The 17,172-nt window shown below is 43.3% G+C and overlaps 1 protein-coding gene across 1 annotated transcript in view; it reads right to left on the bottom strand.

The window, feature by feature from the left end:
• Positions 1-17,172, bottom strand: part of LOC135396588 (aprataxin and PNK-like factor) — a 56,258-nt gene that overhangs the window by 16,173 nt on the left and 22,913 nt on the right. Inside the window, exons 8-9 of the mRNA XM_064627632.1 lie at positions 4,414-4,553; positions 1,943-2,074 (exon numbers count right to left, since the gene is read on the bottom strand). Coding sequence (XP_064483702.1) covers positions 1,943-2,074; positions 4,414-4,553 — 272 coding nt within the window. The remainder of the gene's footprint in view (positions 1-1,942; positions 2,075-4,413; positions 4,554-17,172) is intronic.

The following is a 17,172-nucleotide window of genomic DNA, read 5'->3' on the forward strand; positions in this document are numbered from 1 at the left end:
AGTGTGTCATGTGTATCATGCTGAGTAAACTCAAGATTACCACTTGATTCAATCAGATTCAACCAGAATTGGGTTGAATCAGGTTCAGTTCAACTTGATTGCACCAAAATTATCGAAGCAAAATATAACCCGACATTTACCCCTGATTTTGCTGGAAAATATAACCCGAAAAAGTCAGGCCGTGTCCCATTCGATGTCTTAATATTCTTTACCAATACCACGATCGTGGGAGCAAAGGAACTCGTCAATGTTGAACACTCAGTATGCTACACTCCCGCTTTTGGTTTGCTTCACAAGGCCGCATGACAGCGTTGACGCCGAAATAAACACGAAAGCGAGACGCGGCGGCTCCAATCATTTCTCAGCAAACAAATTCATACTCATGGGAACCAATCAGTAAGGACTGGCCACTGGATGTCGTCGTGACATAAAACTTGTGACGTTTTATGACATCCGATGATGCGAAAAGCATCCAGCGTCACACTTTCTCCCGCTAAGGAACGTGCACCGCCCTCCAAAACATAACGATGAGGATGACAATGACAATCAAGCAGATTAGGTTTCCGGTCAGCGTAAAATCCATTGTGTCGCTACTCCAATGGCACAACCTGTTTCACCATATGCGAATTTTTGCGGCTGCCTCGGTCTCGCCCACAATGCTGACGTGACAGTGTGACAACTAAGCTGCTGCACTACGTTTCAGAAATATTTGAAAAATATTCCAAAACTGTGTATACTCAAAATCGCCTGCAAAAACGTTCAAATAGCATGAAATATTCAATTTGAATTCGAAGTTTCAAATATTCACACAGCTCTAGTGAAAACTCCTTTGAGATACGGGTATGCAGGGTGTCGGAGCGAACCGAAAACCGGAAAAAAAAAACGCTATTTTGGTGCAAACCGGAACGGAATCGAAACCGTATACGTTTTTTTCGCTCAGGAGGGAAACCGAAAAATATATTTAACGGTTTTCGGTCCAAGAAAAAAACTTCGCCGGTTGGGACTACGGATAGGCGAATGAAACAGACGTCGTGTGCCCTGAAGTAATGTCATGGATACTATACAAGGGTTACGGATGTCGGTATACTATGACCCTTAGGATCCCTTTGTAATGGTTTATCGTTCGTGCACGCACACAGATTTAGAGGTACATGTGACTCTCTAAAAATGTGCCGTAGTGTTCGTTTTAATTTGACCTCCCAAACTCTCCTCAACTAAACAGCGACCAAAGGGGGCTGCATAACGGCTTCTCTAGCGGTAATGTCGCGCAACGCGTCCCTTGTTTGAGAGCAGCTAAGCTGAATACATTTACGTATACGCGAGGGCAAGCCCGTGCGAAGTGGCAACTCTTTTGTGGACAGGACATGAAGAAAATAAAACGGAGCCGTCGAGCGCGTTTGTGAGTGAAGGTATGTTCCTCGATTTGCGTCGTACTCGTGCGGTGGTGCTTGCTGGCTAGACAGTAGCAACAGACATTCGGATGGGACGCGATCGCTCCAACCCAGCAAGAAAGTACTTTACGTATGACATCACGACAAACAAGGCCGTTTGTAGCATGTGCTTCAAGAAAGGAAAAAGCCTATTTGAACAGACAGTAACCTACAGGAACCAGGAGCTACCAATTTCACAGCTGTCTATTAATATTAAATACATGTATGCGGAATAAACGGGTTTACATATTGTAACATTGATTTTTTTTCTGGGGATGAATATTCGCAGCAGAAGCGGAACCGGTTAAAACCGGTATGAACCATTATTTTTTTGCTCCGGAGCAGAACCGGTACCGGATCGTTTATGATGTAACCGGAACGAAAACCGGAACGAAAAACGTTTCGGTTCGACACCCTGCGGGTAGGTCACCCAGTCAGGTTACAAATGCAGTGACACAAAATATCCGAGCTTGAATTAATGCGAGCCTACTGTAAAAGGGGCAGACGTGTACCTGTAGCAATCGGCGCCATACTGACACAGGGGCTTCTCGTCGGCTTCTGAACTTTCCCCTTCCTCAGAGTGTTCTTGCTCAGAATCTTCAGTTTCATTGTGGCTAAACTGCTTTTTGTGCTCTGCATTTTTTCTGAAAGTACAAAAGATGTGATACAGCAATGAATATTACACCAAGCACTCATTTCTGTAATGGCGAGGTACAGTGAATTTACTAAGAAAAGCAAAAGCAATGCCGATGCTGTTACTGAAGCTGCAGAAGTGGCAAACGTCATGTAGTCAGAACCACATTACAATCGTCATATGAACACAATCATCATTTAGCACAATAAAATTTTCCCCAGTTGGCATAAGAGACAATACTTAACTACTTAACTGACATTTAACTCGAGCACGTGCATGCAGCGCTTCTGCGAATGTGCTGCGTCGTCACGACCATTGATAACACAGTTTGAAATATCCGGCTTGGTTCTACAGTGCTTCCTGTTTTAGGGTGGGAGTGCAGTCCGCAAAACCAAGCATGCTCGAGCATAAGTGTATAACAAAAATCACGTTGTTCTTTTGAGAAATGGTCTAACATATTGGAAGCAGAAATACACTGGCCCTAGGGAACATTTAACAGTGCCAATAGTTTTGCCCAAAAAATCAAGAAGTCCAAATTTTTGAAGTGCAACAAAATTGTTCAGACCATAATAGGCAAAGACTTTCCTGCCACATTGTATATTTAACCATTTCACACAGAGATTGAGAAGTTACCCATCAAAAAGAACTCGTTACGAGTTAAGTTACCATGTGAAAAATGTAACTAAGTTAATAATGAAGTTCTGCAGCCTGAAATGTAACGTGCAGTTACTGAGTTACTTGAAAAAAGAATGAGTTACTTCCAAGTTACTTCGGACACAAAATAGCATTACGCAGGTGCAGCGCGCGTGAGCCGTTCAGTTAGACCTTGAGTTGCCTGCGAAGGAGTGCAACATGCTTAGATTGTTTTCGTTTATGTCCAACAATAGTCCTCTCCCTGTTTGTAAAAAAATGACGTGTTCGGCAGCGCCAGAAATTTGGTAGAGTTGAACTAAGCTCAAAGCTAGAGGTGAACAAGGTCGCGCCCGAAAGCCATAGTCTTGAGGGGATTACGATGGTCCCTGAAAGGGACGCGACCTTCGGTCCTACTTTTCTTTCAATGGGAGGCAGCGAACAAGTGCCCGTTCGTGGAACCCAGCCCTCTCCTTCCTATTTGTTTCTGTTTCAATCTGTCTACCAACGTCATGATGACGTATCCTTGGTAGAGGTCTATTCGAACGCTTCGTATCTTACTCCCTGTGGGCGCACAATGGTTCAGCTTCATTTCAATGGCAGCGGTCCTTACTTCCTGAATAAAATACTGTCATTGATTGAATATCACGTTTTATGGCAAAAAATTAGAGCTGTGCGAATAGCAAAATTTCCATTGTGAATAGTTTACAAATATTTCACTTACACTGCGAATCGAATCCGAATAATTTCTTCAGATAGCGAATCGAATTCGAATAATCAGAAAAGTCCCAATTCGAATAATTTCCAATACCTCGTGGTGAAATATTTTGTGGTGTTGTGCTCATTAGATGATGTTCTGCTCCAAACATGTGAGCCTTTTCACCCAGCATAAAATATTATGAGAGAATGGTCCCTCTGTGTTGTGTATGGTAGACTGCATTAGTGGGATGAACTGCATTGAGAGTTAGTCAACATGTTCCATGCAGCCTGCTTTGTGTGCATCTCCTAATTTCTATGTTTACATTGTGAATTTCCTGTACATTTTTCAGAAACTGCTCATGATATTCCCATCTGTTACTGAACATAACTCTGAAAGTTGGGAGTACATTTACTGGAACCTGCAATGCCCAGAGTACAGTGTTGACCATTAGCTCACAAAATTTGTAGGCTTTAGTGACAGAATATTGTAAACAGTGTAAAGCGGGCTTCACGTAACGCTCAAGTGTAATTAAGTGAAGCCGACTTGCAGCATGGAGCTGCACGCCAAAAGAACAATGGCGGTAACGTGAAGTGGGCTTCACCTAACTCTTGTATGTAATGAGGCGAAGCCCACTTGCAAAATGGCGATAGCGATACCTATTTCCAGTACTATTCAAAAAATATTCAAGAATTTCGAATACTGGAAATAGGTTGCGAATAGCATTCGAACAGCGCAAGATATTCCTTTCATATTCGAAATTCTGAATATTCGAACAGCTCTACAAAAAATGCCATGAAGGAACTGGAGAGAAAGCAAGAAAATATGTGGACGTGAGTGAAAAGCGAATTAAAAGTAACTTGGAACTGAACTTAAGTTACTTTGGCAAAGTTACCTGAAAAAGAAACGAGTTCCTCTGAAAGTTACCATGGCGCAAAAGTACCGAGTTAAGTTACAAGTTACCCAAAACATGAACTTAGTTACAGTAACGAGTTACCTTGAACTCGATTTCACAGCCTTACCTGAAACACTTGCTGCCGTACTTGCATGCGGCTTGTCTTTTGCTTTGCCTTTTCTCACTTTGTAAAGGAATGTCTTCGTCAGAGACCTCGGATTCGGAGGACGATTTCTTCCCTCTGCGACCACGTGCCCTGGTTGGTGGCTGATGGATATAAAACAACAAACAAAAATGAAAAATTTTTTAAGTCTAATTTTGCTCTTCAATACAGTTGTAAGATGCAGGAAATGAGTATCGAATATACTACATGTCAGTAAACGTAATGTTGTTCCTGAATATTATGCATGCATGTTAAAAATATAGCGACTGGCTTCCACTTTTGTGGCTGAAAGCATAGATGATTTCGTTTCGGTTCAGGCAAGTCGGTCCCCTTGGGTTCTTCGACTTTCCTGATTACTTTTTTATGTGAATGCACCACCTCTGTGATCATGGGCGCCGCCAGGATTTTTTGCAGGGCGGGCGGGCGCAATTTTGCGCCCCCTTCACAAATTCAGGGGGTCTATAGTAACCCCTGTAACCCCCTTCTGCCGTCCCTGGTTGTACGTATGTAAAAAACCTCTCCTGTTTCGGCCCGATAGGGCTCACCAGTACTATTACTAAATAAATATACTTATCATTATCATATAAATATCCCTGGGTGCAAGCTAAGAAAAACAAAAAAATCATATGAATGATCAGATCACGCTCTGACACAGAGGCAGAGAGTCGAACCGAAACGTTTAACGGTCCGGTTCGGGTTTAGGTTCGGCGATAAGGGTTCGGTTTCGGTTCAGCTCCAGAAGGCAATTATAGTGGTTCAAACCGGTTCTTTCCAAACGGTTCGGTTCACGAACCGGTTCAGGGGCCACGGCTGCGAACGAAGCACAACAGGCAGGTTAAAACAAACTTCCGTGTGTGTGTGTGTGGGATGACGCCGAAATAAATCATGTAAAAATAAAACGTTCAAAAATAAATCTCTTACAGATCAAACTTTCAAAATAAACTCTTCAATATAAATCATGAAAAAATCCACGCTGTCGAAATAAACTTTGAAGAATAAAAGCTTCAAAATAAATCTTTTAAAATACACCATCCATTATTTGGTGGAAAACCGATGGCTCTACGTCCGCCGCGGAAGATAGCGCGCTCATCGTGCTTGGGGCTAGCCACGGCTAGAACTGTGAACAAGGATTTTGCTATACCGGAAGTAGGTTGTCTCTCTCTGTGACCCATGGCCAGTGTCCCCAACTTAGTGTGTGTGTGTGTGTGGGGGGGGGGGGGGGGTTTCTGATTGGGCGGCTGGCGAATTGTATTGGTGCTGTATCCTGGCCGGCTTTATTTCTCTCTCTCTCTGGCATAATTACATCCAGTACGAATGAACGTCGTCCGTCCACAATCCGTCAATCCATCCACAACACCACCATGGCCAACTTCCCCCCAAGCCTGTTATCCCCGTTCACAGCTTAGCTCTCAGCTGGTTCAAGGGTCAGGCGTGTGTGTCCTGTATTCATACACGCATCATCCTCATCAGTTTTAAACTGGATATTCCGAAATCCAAAGCATTTGTTCGAAGAAATGTACTTGATAACAGTACAAACATAAGTAAGAAACATCATATTAGCATGTAGGCACACATAAACATAACATAAACGTAAACATCATAATAGCGAAAAGAACATCGTGTCGCCCAGAAACTATCATATGCAACATTACCTTGCTAAGCCTAACCATGATTTATTTTAATAGCAGTTAGTTTGTTCAGAAAATGTCGGCGTACAGCCGTGTGTGTTACAGTGCTTGAAGTGGACAGGAAGGCGTCAGTGGTCGTACCGGATTTTGAAAGAGTTTGTGCGATATGAAAGATTAGATTAGATTAGTAGTAAGGTAAGATTAGTAGCGCTTACAAGAGGAGCATACCCATGAATTACTGGTTTGGGTTGACTTTCCCCGCACGTAGCTCATGTCGCGGGGGTTAACTCACCCCCGCGCAAAATCTCACCAGAAATAACAGTCAACCAAGCCTGCTACCTGGACCTAAGTCATTTAAGTAATTGAAATTATTCATTACCAGTCAGAGTCGCGAATACACGTTAATGAGCTAAGACGCTTCATGGTAGTTGGATTGGAATTGAGCGATTGTGAGCTCGGGGTCTTTATGCGTAGAAGGCACGTTATTGCGTCAGCACTGACCGCCGCCGTGCTACCATGTCGGCATTAGAGTGAAGTGGCCGTGAAACAAAGACAAAGCAAGTGCAAACAGAGAGTTCGACTAATTTTTGACCCATTGGCGATTTTTAAATACGATGTCAGTATGGTTGTTTTTGCTTGTTTTATTTCAAATCCACAAAGAAACCCAACTTGGCATGTTCTTTTCATTCTGACCAGCATAAGGATAGCTAGTACTTTACTTACTAGTACCCTAGGCACGCGGCAAACTTAATGCATTAAACGGAATGGCAGTAACTTCCCTCCTCACCAACCATCATCCCGAATGGCACCGTTTTTCAACATGCCCGTGTTTTCAACAAGTCGGTGGAAAGAACGATGCCACGCAAAATGATGATTGGTGAGGAGGTGAAGTTACCGGCATTCCGTTTAATGCATTCAGTTTGCGGTCTGGCTAGCGTAATAAGGGGGCTTATGTAAGTTCACACACGGACGTTGGGAATTATGCTGCAGTGTTGTACACACAAATACGTGCTGGAGCTGAGCTCAGGTATAGGTTGCTTTCGCAATGCATTACGCATAACAAAACAGAAGAAGAAAAAGAAAAACGAAGAGGAGAAAATTTTAAGACCGAAGGCCGCACAGCCGACGACATAGACATAGGTTGGTCCGCGTATTCCCATTTATATATAGGATGCCCACGGTAACTGCAGAAATGATCTCTAACACAAAAACATAGTGCTGGGAAGAAAAACTGACAGCTCTCCTATGACGTTACATCTTACAATGAAGCACTGTTTGTAACACAAACGTCGTAAGAAAGAGTGTCAGTTTCTTTTTGACAGAGCTCTATGTCAGTGATCATTTTAGCAGCTAGGGTGGCCACCGTGGGCCATTTCAGCAGCAGGGCGGCTGATTAGTATATTATTATGAAACATGTTACTTCATGAATGCTACCCAAAACTGTCGTTGATGCCTAATTCTTATATATATCCATGTGGATGTCTTATACATTAGCAGCATGGGCGTTCCCAGTATTTTTTCCAGGGGGGGCAAAGTGCTTCTAGGTGGGCAAGGGTGCAAACCCCCATCCCCACCACATCATTTTCTGGAAGCGGACGCTGTGCACTGTGTGGGTGTTCAGAGGTCTCTGTCTCTCTGTATCTATTACGACCTATGACTAAAGAGTGCACTATTTCCACAGCGACCTTGGAGTTCTAGGCCCCCCCCCCCCCCCCCTCCCTCCGTTGCCCCCCTCACAGTATGCCCATGATTAGTAGTCATAACAGTTTTCAGTTACCATCTTTGCTGTTGTTATTTGCGATTCTGAGCCCCGGAGTCTTCATGTAAAAGGCGCGTTATAGTATTATCACTGACCGTCGAAGTGCTTCCATTTCGCCGTTAGAGTGAAGTGCCTGTGGAACAAAGACAGTGCACGGGCAAGGGCAAGTACAAACAGAGAGTTCGACCAACTTTCGATCCATTGTTGTTTCCTAAATGCGATTTCAGCACGCTTTTTTTTCCCCCCTTTTTCTTCAAATGTACAAGGAAAACCATATTGGTATGTTCTTTTCATTCTGACCCGCATGAGGATGCCTGGCCCTTTACTTTGTAAGGCGCTTCTCTAAGTTCACACACGCACGTTCGGAATCGCACGTTAGGATCCTGCAGCGTCGTACACACGAACGCATGCTGTAGCTGAGTTCAGGTAGTTTGCTTTCGCACAGCACTGCACAAAAGAAAACACAAAGAAGATGAAATGAAAAGGAAAAGGAAAACCAAAATGAGAACATTTGAAAGACCGAAGGTCGCACGGCTAACGACGTAGTATCTCGCGTGGTTCGCGTATTCATATTTATATGCAGGATGCCTGCGATAACTGTAGAGTGGAGTTTGGAGGAGTTTTCTGGCGCAAGGATATCGAAGATCAAGCTGTGCCGTATAATGGCATGTAGGTGTATCGTCGTCACTGTGATGTCTTGTGGTTTTACTAAAATACGATATTGTGGGTTTTTCCTGAAATATATAATAATGTATACACATACTAATGTCAGATAACAAGTCACGTCACACGTCACTGTCCGTAACACTGCACCACAGGGATGTGATCCCTTATAGGATATATGGTGGACAATGTATGGACAAGTAGTTCTACGTGATGTATTCAAGGTAGATAGTCAAACTAACTTAGTATATTAAGGGTACTGAGCTGCAGAACTCTGGAGAAACATCAGGAAAGGGAGTTGCCAATATTCCTCTGCTTCGCGTACGAAACTTCGGCGATTCTCCTGGCGAGGGGATCACCCAGCCCTCTACCCCGAAGGGATTCCAAGGGTGCTCCAGGCGTGGAAGTCACCAATATTCCTCTGTTCTGATGAACTTCGGAGCACACTCAGGCGAGGGCCTACGTCCCTGTTCCTGCCGGTTCAGTGTTCAGAGCTAAGTTTATCTACTGGACTATCACTGGGTTGAAACAATGTCAGACGTATTGGAAGAGCTTGATGTCTTTAAGGAAGTTTAATACGGAGTCAAACTCCACAAGCGGTTCACCTCCTATCAGGAGCGCAGGATGAAGTGGAATGAGCATATCGTACATCAGTTTAAAATGCTTTCGTCGTAGCCGTTCATATACAGGGCATATCAGCAGGAAATGAAGTACTGTGAGGATGTCATCGCAGGATTCGCAGCGAGGCGGGTCCTCTCTTTTAAGAAGATATGTATGGGTAAGAAAGGACGCAGCCTGCACAAGGTCACTTCCAGCCTGCACAAGGTCACTTCTCTTCTGCGATCTATTCTGTTAGAAACGTTTGTCGATGACAATGTTGGCTTTATCATGTGCAGCTTGTTTCTGACTTGTTCATTCCAGTTCCGCTGCCAGTCACAATGCAGAGCTTTCTGCACTGCTCTTTTAAAGTCATGCAGCAGAATACTTTGTTCCGTGATATTCCCTAAAAGTGCCTGTGCAGCCTCATGGTCTGCAAGTTCATTTCCCTTAATTCCTATATGTGACTTGGAACCCACATAAATTTCATCGCATGTCCCATCATCGAAAGTGTGAGTACACTATTTTGGATATTCTTCACCAAATAATTATTTGTTTGCTTGGTGGACGTTATAGCTAAAAGTGAGCTCAAGGAGTCCGTATATATGACAGGCGATTTAACACTGTGTTCCTTTATGCTGTCTAATGCCATGTTAATCGCATACAGTTCTGCAGTAAAAATGCTGCGAAGCTTATTTAATTTCGTCAATCTCTTGTACTAGCCAACGCAAGCATACGCAACTCCAGTTTTGCCTTTTGCACCATCGGTATAAAATTCATCGTGCTTCCTGTAACTGTCCTTTATGGCAAGATATTCTTGTTTGATGACCTGCGGACTGACTGCTTTCTTATCATATTTGGTTAGTGCGACGTTACATGAGAACCTCTTTCTCTCCCACGGAGCTGTACTGGCAACTGCTCCAAAGAGGGGGTTCTGGAAGTCCAGGAAGTTCACCTGTTGGGCATTTTGTTCCAATCTCATACTTAATGGGGGAATTACTCTTGGTTTCTTTTCAAAAAGTCTTTTATATCGGGTTTCAGTAATGCATCCATGTGCAGGGTTTTCTGGTTGACTCCTTATTTTCGCAGCGTACATGAAAGAAAGGAATTGCCTTCGCCTTCTAAGGCTGCAAACGCCTGACTCTGCATAAAGACTCTCCACTGCAGTGGTACGGTATGCTCCCGTCGCCAGTCGGAGAGCTTGGTTTTGTATGGGGTCAAGAATTTTCAATGCTGATGGTCAAGCTGACCCATAAAATGCAGCTCCATAGTCAAGTATTGGACGTACAGCGGATTTGTAAATTTCCACCATTGTGTCTTTGTCCGCTCCCCATGATTTATGTGATATTACCTTCATTATATTAAGAGCTCCATTACACCTCTGTTCAATGTGTTTGATGTGTGGTATGAATGTCAGCTTATGGTCGAGGGTAACACCAAGAAACCTATCCTCTGTTCGTATTGGGAGTTCACGCTTGTTTAGCTTAAGAGGGGATACCACCTCCGGCGGCCCCATGTATTTTCTATGGGACAAACTTTGCAGTCTCTTTCAGAAAATAATGAACCGATTTTCACGAGACTGGTCTTGTTGGATAGCATTCGGAAATGCGCTTTGTCGCTTCAGGAAAAAATATTGCTTTTCTCAAGACATTTTTCTAAACGCGTTATTGAAGTACAAAAAATTACCAAAATTGGATACTCAAGCTTTGACACGCTCTGATAAAAAAACTAAGAGACCTATGCGGAAATTTCCCTGGAGCGGCAAAGCAAAAATCTTTCTAGAGCACTTTAACACGAGGATCATCCACATCCGATTATCTGTTCTCTCGATATATTATAAAATGTGAATGTTGGTAACGCGCTGCATTTTGCGCCTCCCTGTGGCGCCATATCGCGGGCTAAAGGGGTACAAAGAATCCCTCTGCCACACAGCAGCGTAAATCCAACACCCAATCCTAGATTCCCTTTCCTGAAAGGTTCCATTCCCTCTGATGAAGTCTTTGAAACAGCTCTTTTTGGGAGATTAGATAAGGGAATGACAAAAGCGTCTGCTGTTTGGGATTGTTGGAGATAGTATGTGTGTCGCAATCTCCCAGTCTGTTCCCTGCCTAGGGTTTTTCCGACCTGATCGGTATGGCAATGCAAGTTTTCCGGCAGGCAAGTCTGCAGCTGTGTCGATCACCCTTGTTTGTTTTCTGTGCACAGTGGCCGCCAATTTTTCGGAAAAAGGACCATGTATCCTACTTTTATAGGGTGCTGTCTTTGAAAGCATACAAGTTTTTAATTGCACTGAGTATGAAAATCGGCACTGCTTTTGTTATTAGTTGCTCCGGTGCAGGGTTTTAGGGGAAAATGCCCCCACCCCCCAAATAACCAAAATGCCACCGAAAAAATTATCAGCTGGAAGAAATGTGCACAAAAAAAATGTCCCCTGAGGGACATCCAATATTGATGCGCGTGGGCTTGTTCACTTTGGACGTCGGCTTTTTGCTACAGTGTGAATAAACACGGTGGGGGGGGGATATGAAGATGAATTAAAGAACAAGGGAAAAAAGGAAAGGTCAACCGAAGCGAGTAGTCGTATATTCTGTTTGAATTCCGAATCAAACATGCAATTCAACGTTCGAATTCCTAACCGCATCGATGTTTCTTCCAAACCGAACACATTTCAATAATTGATTGATTGATTATTTAAAAGAAAACCAGGGAGAAACATTTCAATAATGTCGAAGCTGCACACGTTAGACTAGAGGGCATAAAATAATGTGAGCGCTGCTCCAGCATGGAAAGCAACGGAGGACATGAAACGTCTAGGTAAATTGTAGCAAGATAAGCTAAGTTGATAAGGAAATTTAAAGATTACGTCCGTTTCATGCTGAATAATGATTTCGCATGTGGTGGATACCATCCCAAGCAGCACAATGTACTGAAAGTTGGGTGCAACAGGGGTGGACGGTATGTGTCTTATCAACGTTCTTTAGTTTCACGAGTTTGTTCAAGGCCTTCCACCTACCCGTCCACCCCTATTGCACTCGACTTTCAGTACATCTTGCTGCTTGGGATGCGTACGGGTGTAGGAAAAAATGGTCGACAAAAAATGGCCCCTCAAGCAGTCTTGTGCCTGTTACTGGACAAAAGTAATTGATTACCGTTACCGTTACTTCTACGCAAAAGCTAACTGATTACCGTTACCAATTACTCGACTCCAAATGTGATTGAGTAACGAGTAGAAAAGTAACGCGTTACTCCGGTCGTTACTCTACATTCACGCAAATTATACCCGTCCTTGTGTGCCTCAAGAACAAAAAAGAAAAGAAAGAAAGAAAAGGAAAAGAAAAAGCTGTTCAACAGCGGAACAGCTGAAGAACAGCAAAAAACACAAACGCGTAGAAGAGGTAGATCTGTACGGCTACTGTATTTATGGCCCCGGAAGCCATTGACCCGATTGTGGGAGAACATTGCGTGGAACTTCCCCATGACTCACTAAACCCCAAAAGCTTCATGTACCACACCTCTGGTGTAGGAAGGGATTTGGGAGAGAGACCCTGAGATTCCAGAACGTTATTACAATGACCTCCGCTTGCTATAGTAGAACTAGAGTCACTAAAAAGGAAGAACGGCCCAACTAAGGCTGACGGGCTTGACTTGGTGCAGAACATCAGAAAGACAAGTTAATCTCTGCCAGAAAAGTAACCAATTACTGGGTAATCGATTACTCGGAAAAGTCATTGATTACTGGAAAAATTACTTTCACAGTAAACTAACTGATTACTCGAAAACTTAATTTCACAGTAAAGTAACTGATTGCTCAAAAATACCTCAGAAAAGTAATTGATTACAACTAACGCAATTACTAGTAACGAGTTACGCACAAGTCTGCCCGACAGTACTGCGCGGACAAAAATGCAGAGGCGTAGTTGCAGATCGCCGATGAAGAACATCAAAGCCGACCGAGTGGTACCATTCGATCTTCCGATTTGTTGAAATTGGGAGACGTAGGTTCTTGTTTCTTTTCTTCTTCTTCTTCTTCTTCCGTGTGTTAATGGATTAATGAAATCTACATTTGATTCAGAGTTTAACATAAAATCGATATGACTCGCTGCACTAGTTCGCTAGCGATCGTTCGCTGGAAGCTAGTTTTTTTCATCTGTTTGTCAGACTTTTCTGTGTCGATGTTTTATGGATAATAAAAGCTGAACACACACTTATTCAATTGTTTCATTGCCCTTACAACTCCGCTTCTGCTGATGATACGGTTAATCTACAACTGAAGTATGAGAAGACAACTGAAAAACCTTTATCTGACCTGTGCTGTTCGTGAATGACAAAGATATGGAAATAACCAGTGGTCTCCCCTCTTCAGCTGAAAAACCAAAAAAAAAAAAAAAGAAGAAAAATTTCGCATATTCGTTTCGAATACAGCTATTTACAATTCGTTTCGCATGTAGTGCCCCTGCGAATTAATTTCTATCGGAATGAAGTTCACCAGGGCGCCGACAATCGCTCATCGGACAAGAGCTCACCCAACGATATCGCTCACATTTTTACCGACTGCGGCTCTTTTACTGCCATGGCGTTTTCTTTTTCTTCTGTGGGTTCATATTCTAGGACCATTTATTCCGTCACCCATAAGTCAGACATCGAATAGGACGAAGGTATGACATTGTAGTAGAAGTTCTAAACAAAAGTGTTTTGTCGCCTATTTGTGTCCCCCTGCCCGATTGTGACCGTTTCCAATAAAGGAGAAATAAAAAATGGTATGAGACTCGTAAACATCAAGCATAGACATGAAAGAACTAAGATGTGGGTTCGAGTCCTACAGCTGGCTAACCTTTTCAGTGACTTTCTTCTTTCATCGTTAATCAAGCATAGGTTCGCTTGCGTGTGTGTTTTGCAGATTGGGGAAATTCTATATGGTAATGTAATCAATCAATCAATCAATCAATGCACCACACTTTTTCTGTGAATACACAGCACTTGGCTTTACGAAAGCCTAGCTTCTATCTGCGAAATGTTTTGCAACTCCCAGCCAAAGAAACATCAGCAGGTCAATATAATTTTAAAGAAATAAGCGCGGCGAACGAAACGTAACACTTCGACTTTGCGGGCTGGTGTCGAAGAACTCAGACATGGAAAGCTTAGAAAAGTTAAGATAACATCAACCCCAGAAGTCAGGAGATGCTGTCCACAAAGAGACAATGAAGAAGAATTCGCCTTGGTCGGACCTGTCTTTTTTCCTTTAGCTCAGTTGACCTTGGCAACCCACATGTGACGGGAGATCCCTGCACCTCAATAGTCAAGGAGGTCACACGTGTTTATGGAACTACACAATCCCGCGGAGGAGAAACTCGTAACAGGGGTATTCATTAGAGCTTTCACCTTGATGAGACCCGGATGTTTGTGTGGCGCCATCTACATGCGACAAAGTCGTGAATCGGAGATGGCTCCTCGGTGATATCCCCTCTTAAGGGTCGGATTTAGGAGCATTCCCCTTTTGCGTGAAAAAACCGTACATGTAGACTTCTCAGCCGAGAAACGAAAGCCATTTTCGTCCGCCCAGTCGCAAAGTTTGTTTATAGCACTCTGCAATTGTCTCTCACCCCCGCGGAGGTTAACCGAGCTGTACGATAGTTGGACGTCATCCACATAAAGTGAAAATGAGATGTTTTGAGGCATAGCCTTAGATATAGAATTAATTTTCATTATAAAGAGCGTGACACTTAAAACACATCCCTGCGGGACTCCGTTCTCTTGAATAAAGCGTCGAGAGTATGTGGTTCCCAAGCGTATTAGGAACGTACGATCTTGAAGAAAGCTTTCAAGGAACCTGATCATACGCCCACAGATTCCGTATGACCTAAGATGTCGTAGGATTCCATATCTCCAGACAGTATCATATGCTCTCTCCAAGTCGAAGAATACTGAGATGCAATACTGGTTTCGTAAGAAAGCGTCCCGAATTTGTGTCTCCAGACGCACTAGGTAATCTATTGTCGACCGACCCCCGCGGAAGCCGCATTGGTATTTATTAAAAACGCCCTTATCCTCTAATACGTACACTATGCGGTTGTTAACCATACGTTCCATAATTTTTGCTACCGAACTGGTCAGTGCAATCGGCCTGTAACTGCAAGGTAATGATGGTTCCTTTCCAGGTTTGAGTATGGGTACAATAACTGCTTCACTCCATCAAGAAGGAAACTTCCCTTCCCTCCATATCTGGTTGAAAAATTTTAGAAGTGTAGCCTGTGACTCAGCTGAGAGGTGCTTGATCATATCAACGTGTATGGAGTCCATCCTAGGGGCTGTTTTCTTAGCAATGCACAAAGTCTGTTCAAATTCGTCAAACGTGAAATCTGTGTTGTAGGGTTCAGTATCAAATGTGCTAGTGACAATACGTTTATTTTATTCTCTGCTCTTGTATTTTAAAAAACGTGGACTGTAGTGTGACGAACTAGATCTCTCTTAAAAATATTCACCCAGGGCATCTGCTTGTTCGTCTAGGTTCTTGCAAGGTACTCCATTCACATGAATCATAGGCATCATAAAACCTCGATAACTACCTCGGATTTTGTTTAGCCTATCCCATATAACTTTAGATGGGGTGTTGCGATTAAGAGATGTAAGAAATTCGTGCCAAGATTTTCTTTTGGCTTTTCATTGAGTGTGCCGCGCTGCAGCACGCTTCCTCTTGAAGTCTATAAGATTTTCCTGCGTTGGGAACTTATGAAATTTTCCCCAAGCTTTCCTCTGTTCCTTAAATGACTTTTTACATTCATCAGTCCACCAGGGTTTAGGACGTTTAAGTAGGGAGGTTGTTGTTTTTGGAATAGTTTTTCCAGCAGCGTGTATTATTGCCTCCACAATGCTTTGATTCGCCTCATCGACAGTCATACCAGAGGATAATGGTCCCAATAAGCATATTTTTCGGAAAGCTTCCCAATCTGCATGGGACAGTTTCCACCTCTGCGGCCTCGTTAAAAGAGAATTACAATGTTGTACGTATTTCAAGTTTGTCGGGAAATGATCGCTTCGATAAGGATGGTCATTTACTGACTATTCAAAGAGTTGAAATATCGATGCTGTGCAGAAGGATACATCTACACACGAGAAGGTATGATGTAAAGCATTATAATACGTAGGTGCTCCCATGTTCAGCACGCACAAAGAATGGGCATGTATTAAATTTTCAATATGTTTACCACATATGTCATATCTGTTGCTACCCCACAAGGGGTTATGTGCGTTAAGGTCACCGAGAACCACAAATGGTTGTGGGAGTTGCAACAGAAGTCGCTCTAGTTCCAGGGGATCAAAGTCAAAATCTGGAGGGATGTACAAGGAGCATAGAGTAAGAACTTGATCGATGCAGATCTGTACTGCAACTGCCTCAAAACCTGTAACAATAGGAATTTCTTTTGCTGGTAAATTTTCCTTTGTAAGTATTGCCACGCCTCCAGAGGGGCGCGCTGTGTTAGTCCTCGCTTTAGAGAAAAGACTAAAGTAGTTGAATGGGTTTATGTTATTTCCGGGAAGAAAAGTTTCTTGTAGGCATGTAGCCACTGAATTGTACCTTTCAGTTATGGCATATACATCATCCAAGTTGCTCCGTAAGCCTTGGCAATTCCACTGTGTAATGGAAATACTCATTATTAGAAGTGTGCCTTTCTAAAGGCAAAGTAATTTAGTTAGGCTATATTTAAAACTTCAACAACTTATTTAAGTTGTCTTGCCTCTCCCTCTGCCTTTTGATCGCCTCGACACTGACTTCAGCGATGCACGGTCATCCGCATCCCAAAGTTCCATGGGTTGCTGACTTCCCTCTACTGCCATGATTTGACTTCCCCCCAGAAGATGGGGTGGCGACAGCCTCCGAAGAGGTTTCTTCACTGGACTTCGTTTGGCAGGCTACGGATACTGGCTATAGTCTCTGCGTACTCCGCCTAGTCTTTTGGGGAATGTTGGGTTGAGACTCCGGCTTAGAATGTGTCCGAGTCTCAACGCACGTCGGGGGTGGGGCCATTCCCCTCCGCACCACCTCCGCAAAGGATCTAACTCTTTGGAAATCAAGCTGTG

Source organism: Ornithodoros turicata, chromosome 6 (assembly GCF_037126465.1).
Source record: "Ornithodoros turicata isolate Travis chromosome 6, ASM3712646v1, whole genome shotgun sequence".
Taxonomy (NCBI): Eukaryota; Metazoa; Arthropoda; class Arachnida; order Ixodida; family Argasidae; genus Ornithodoros; species Ornithodoros turicata.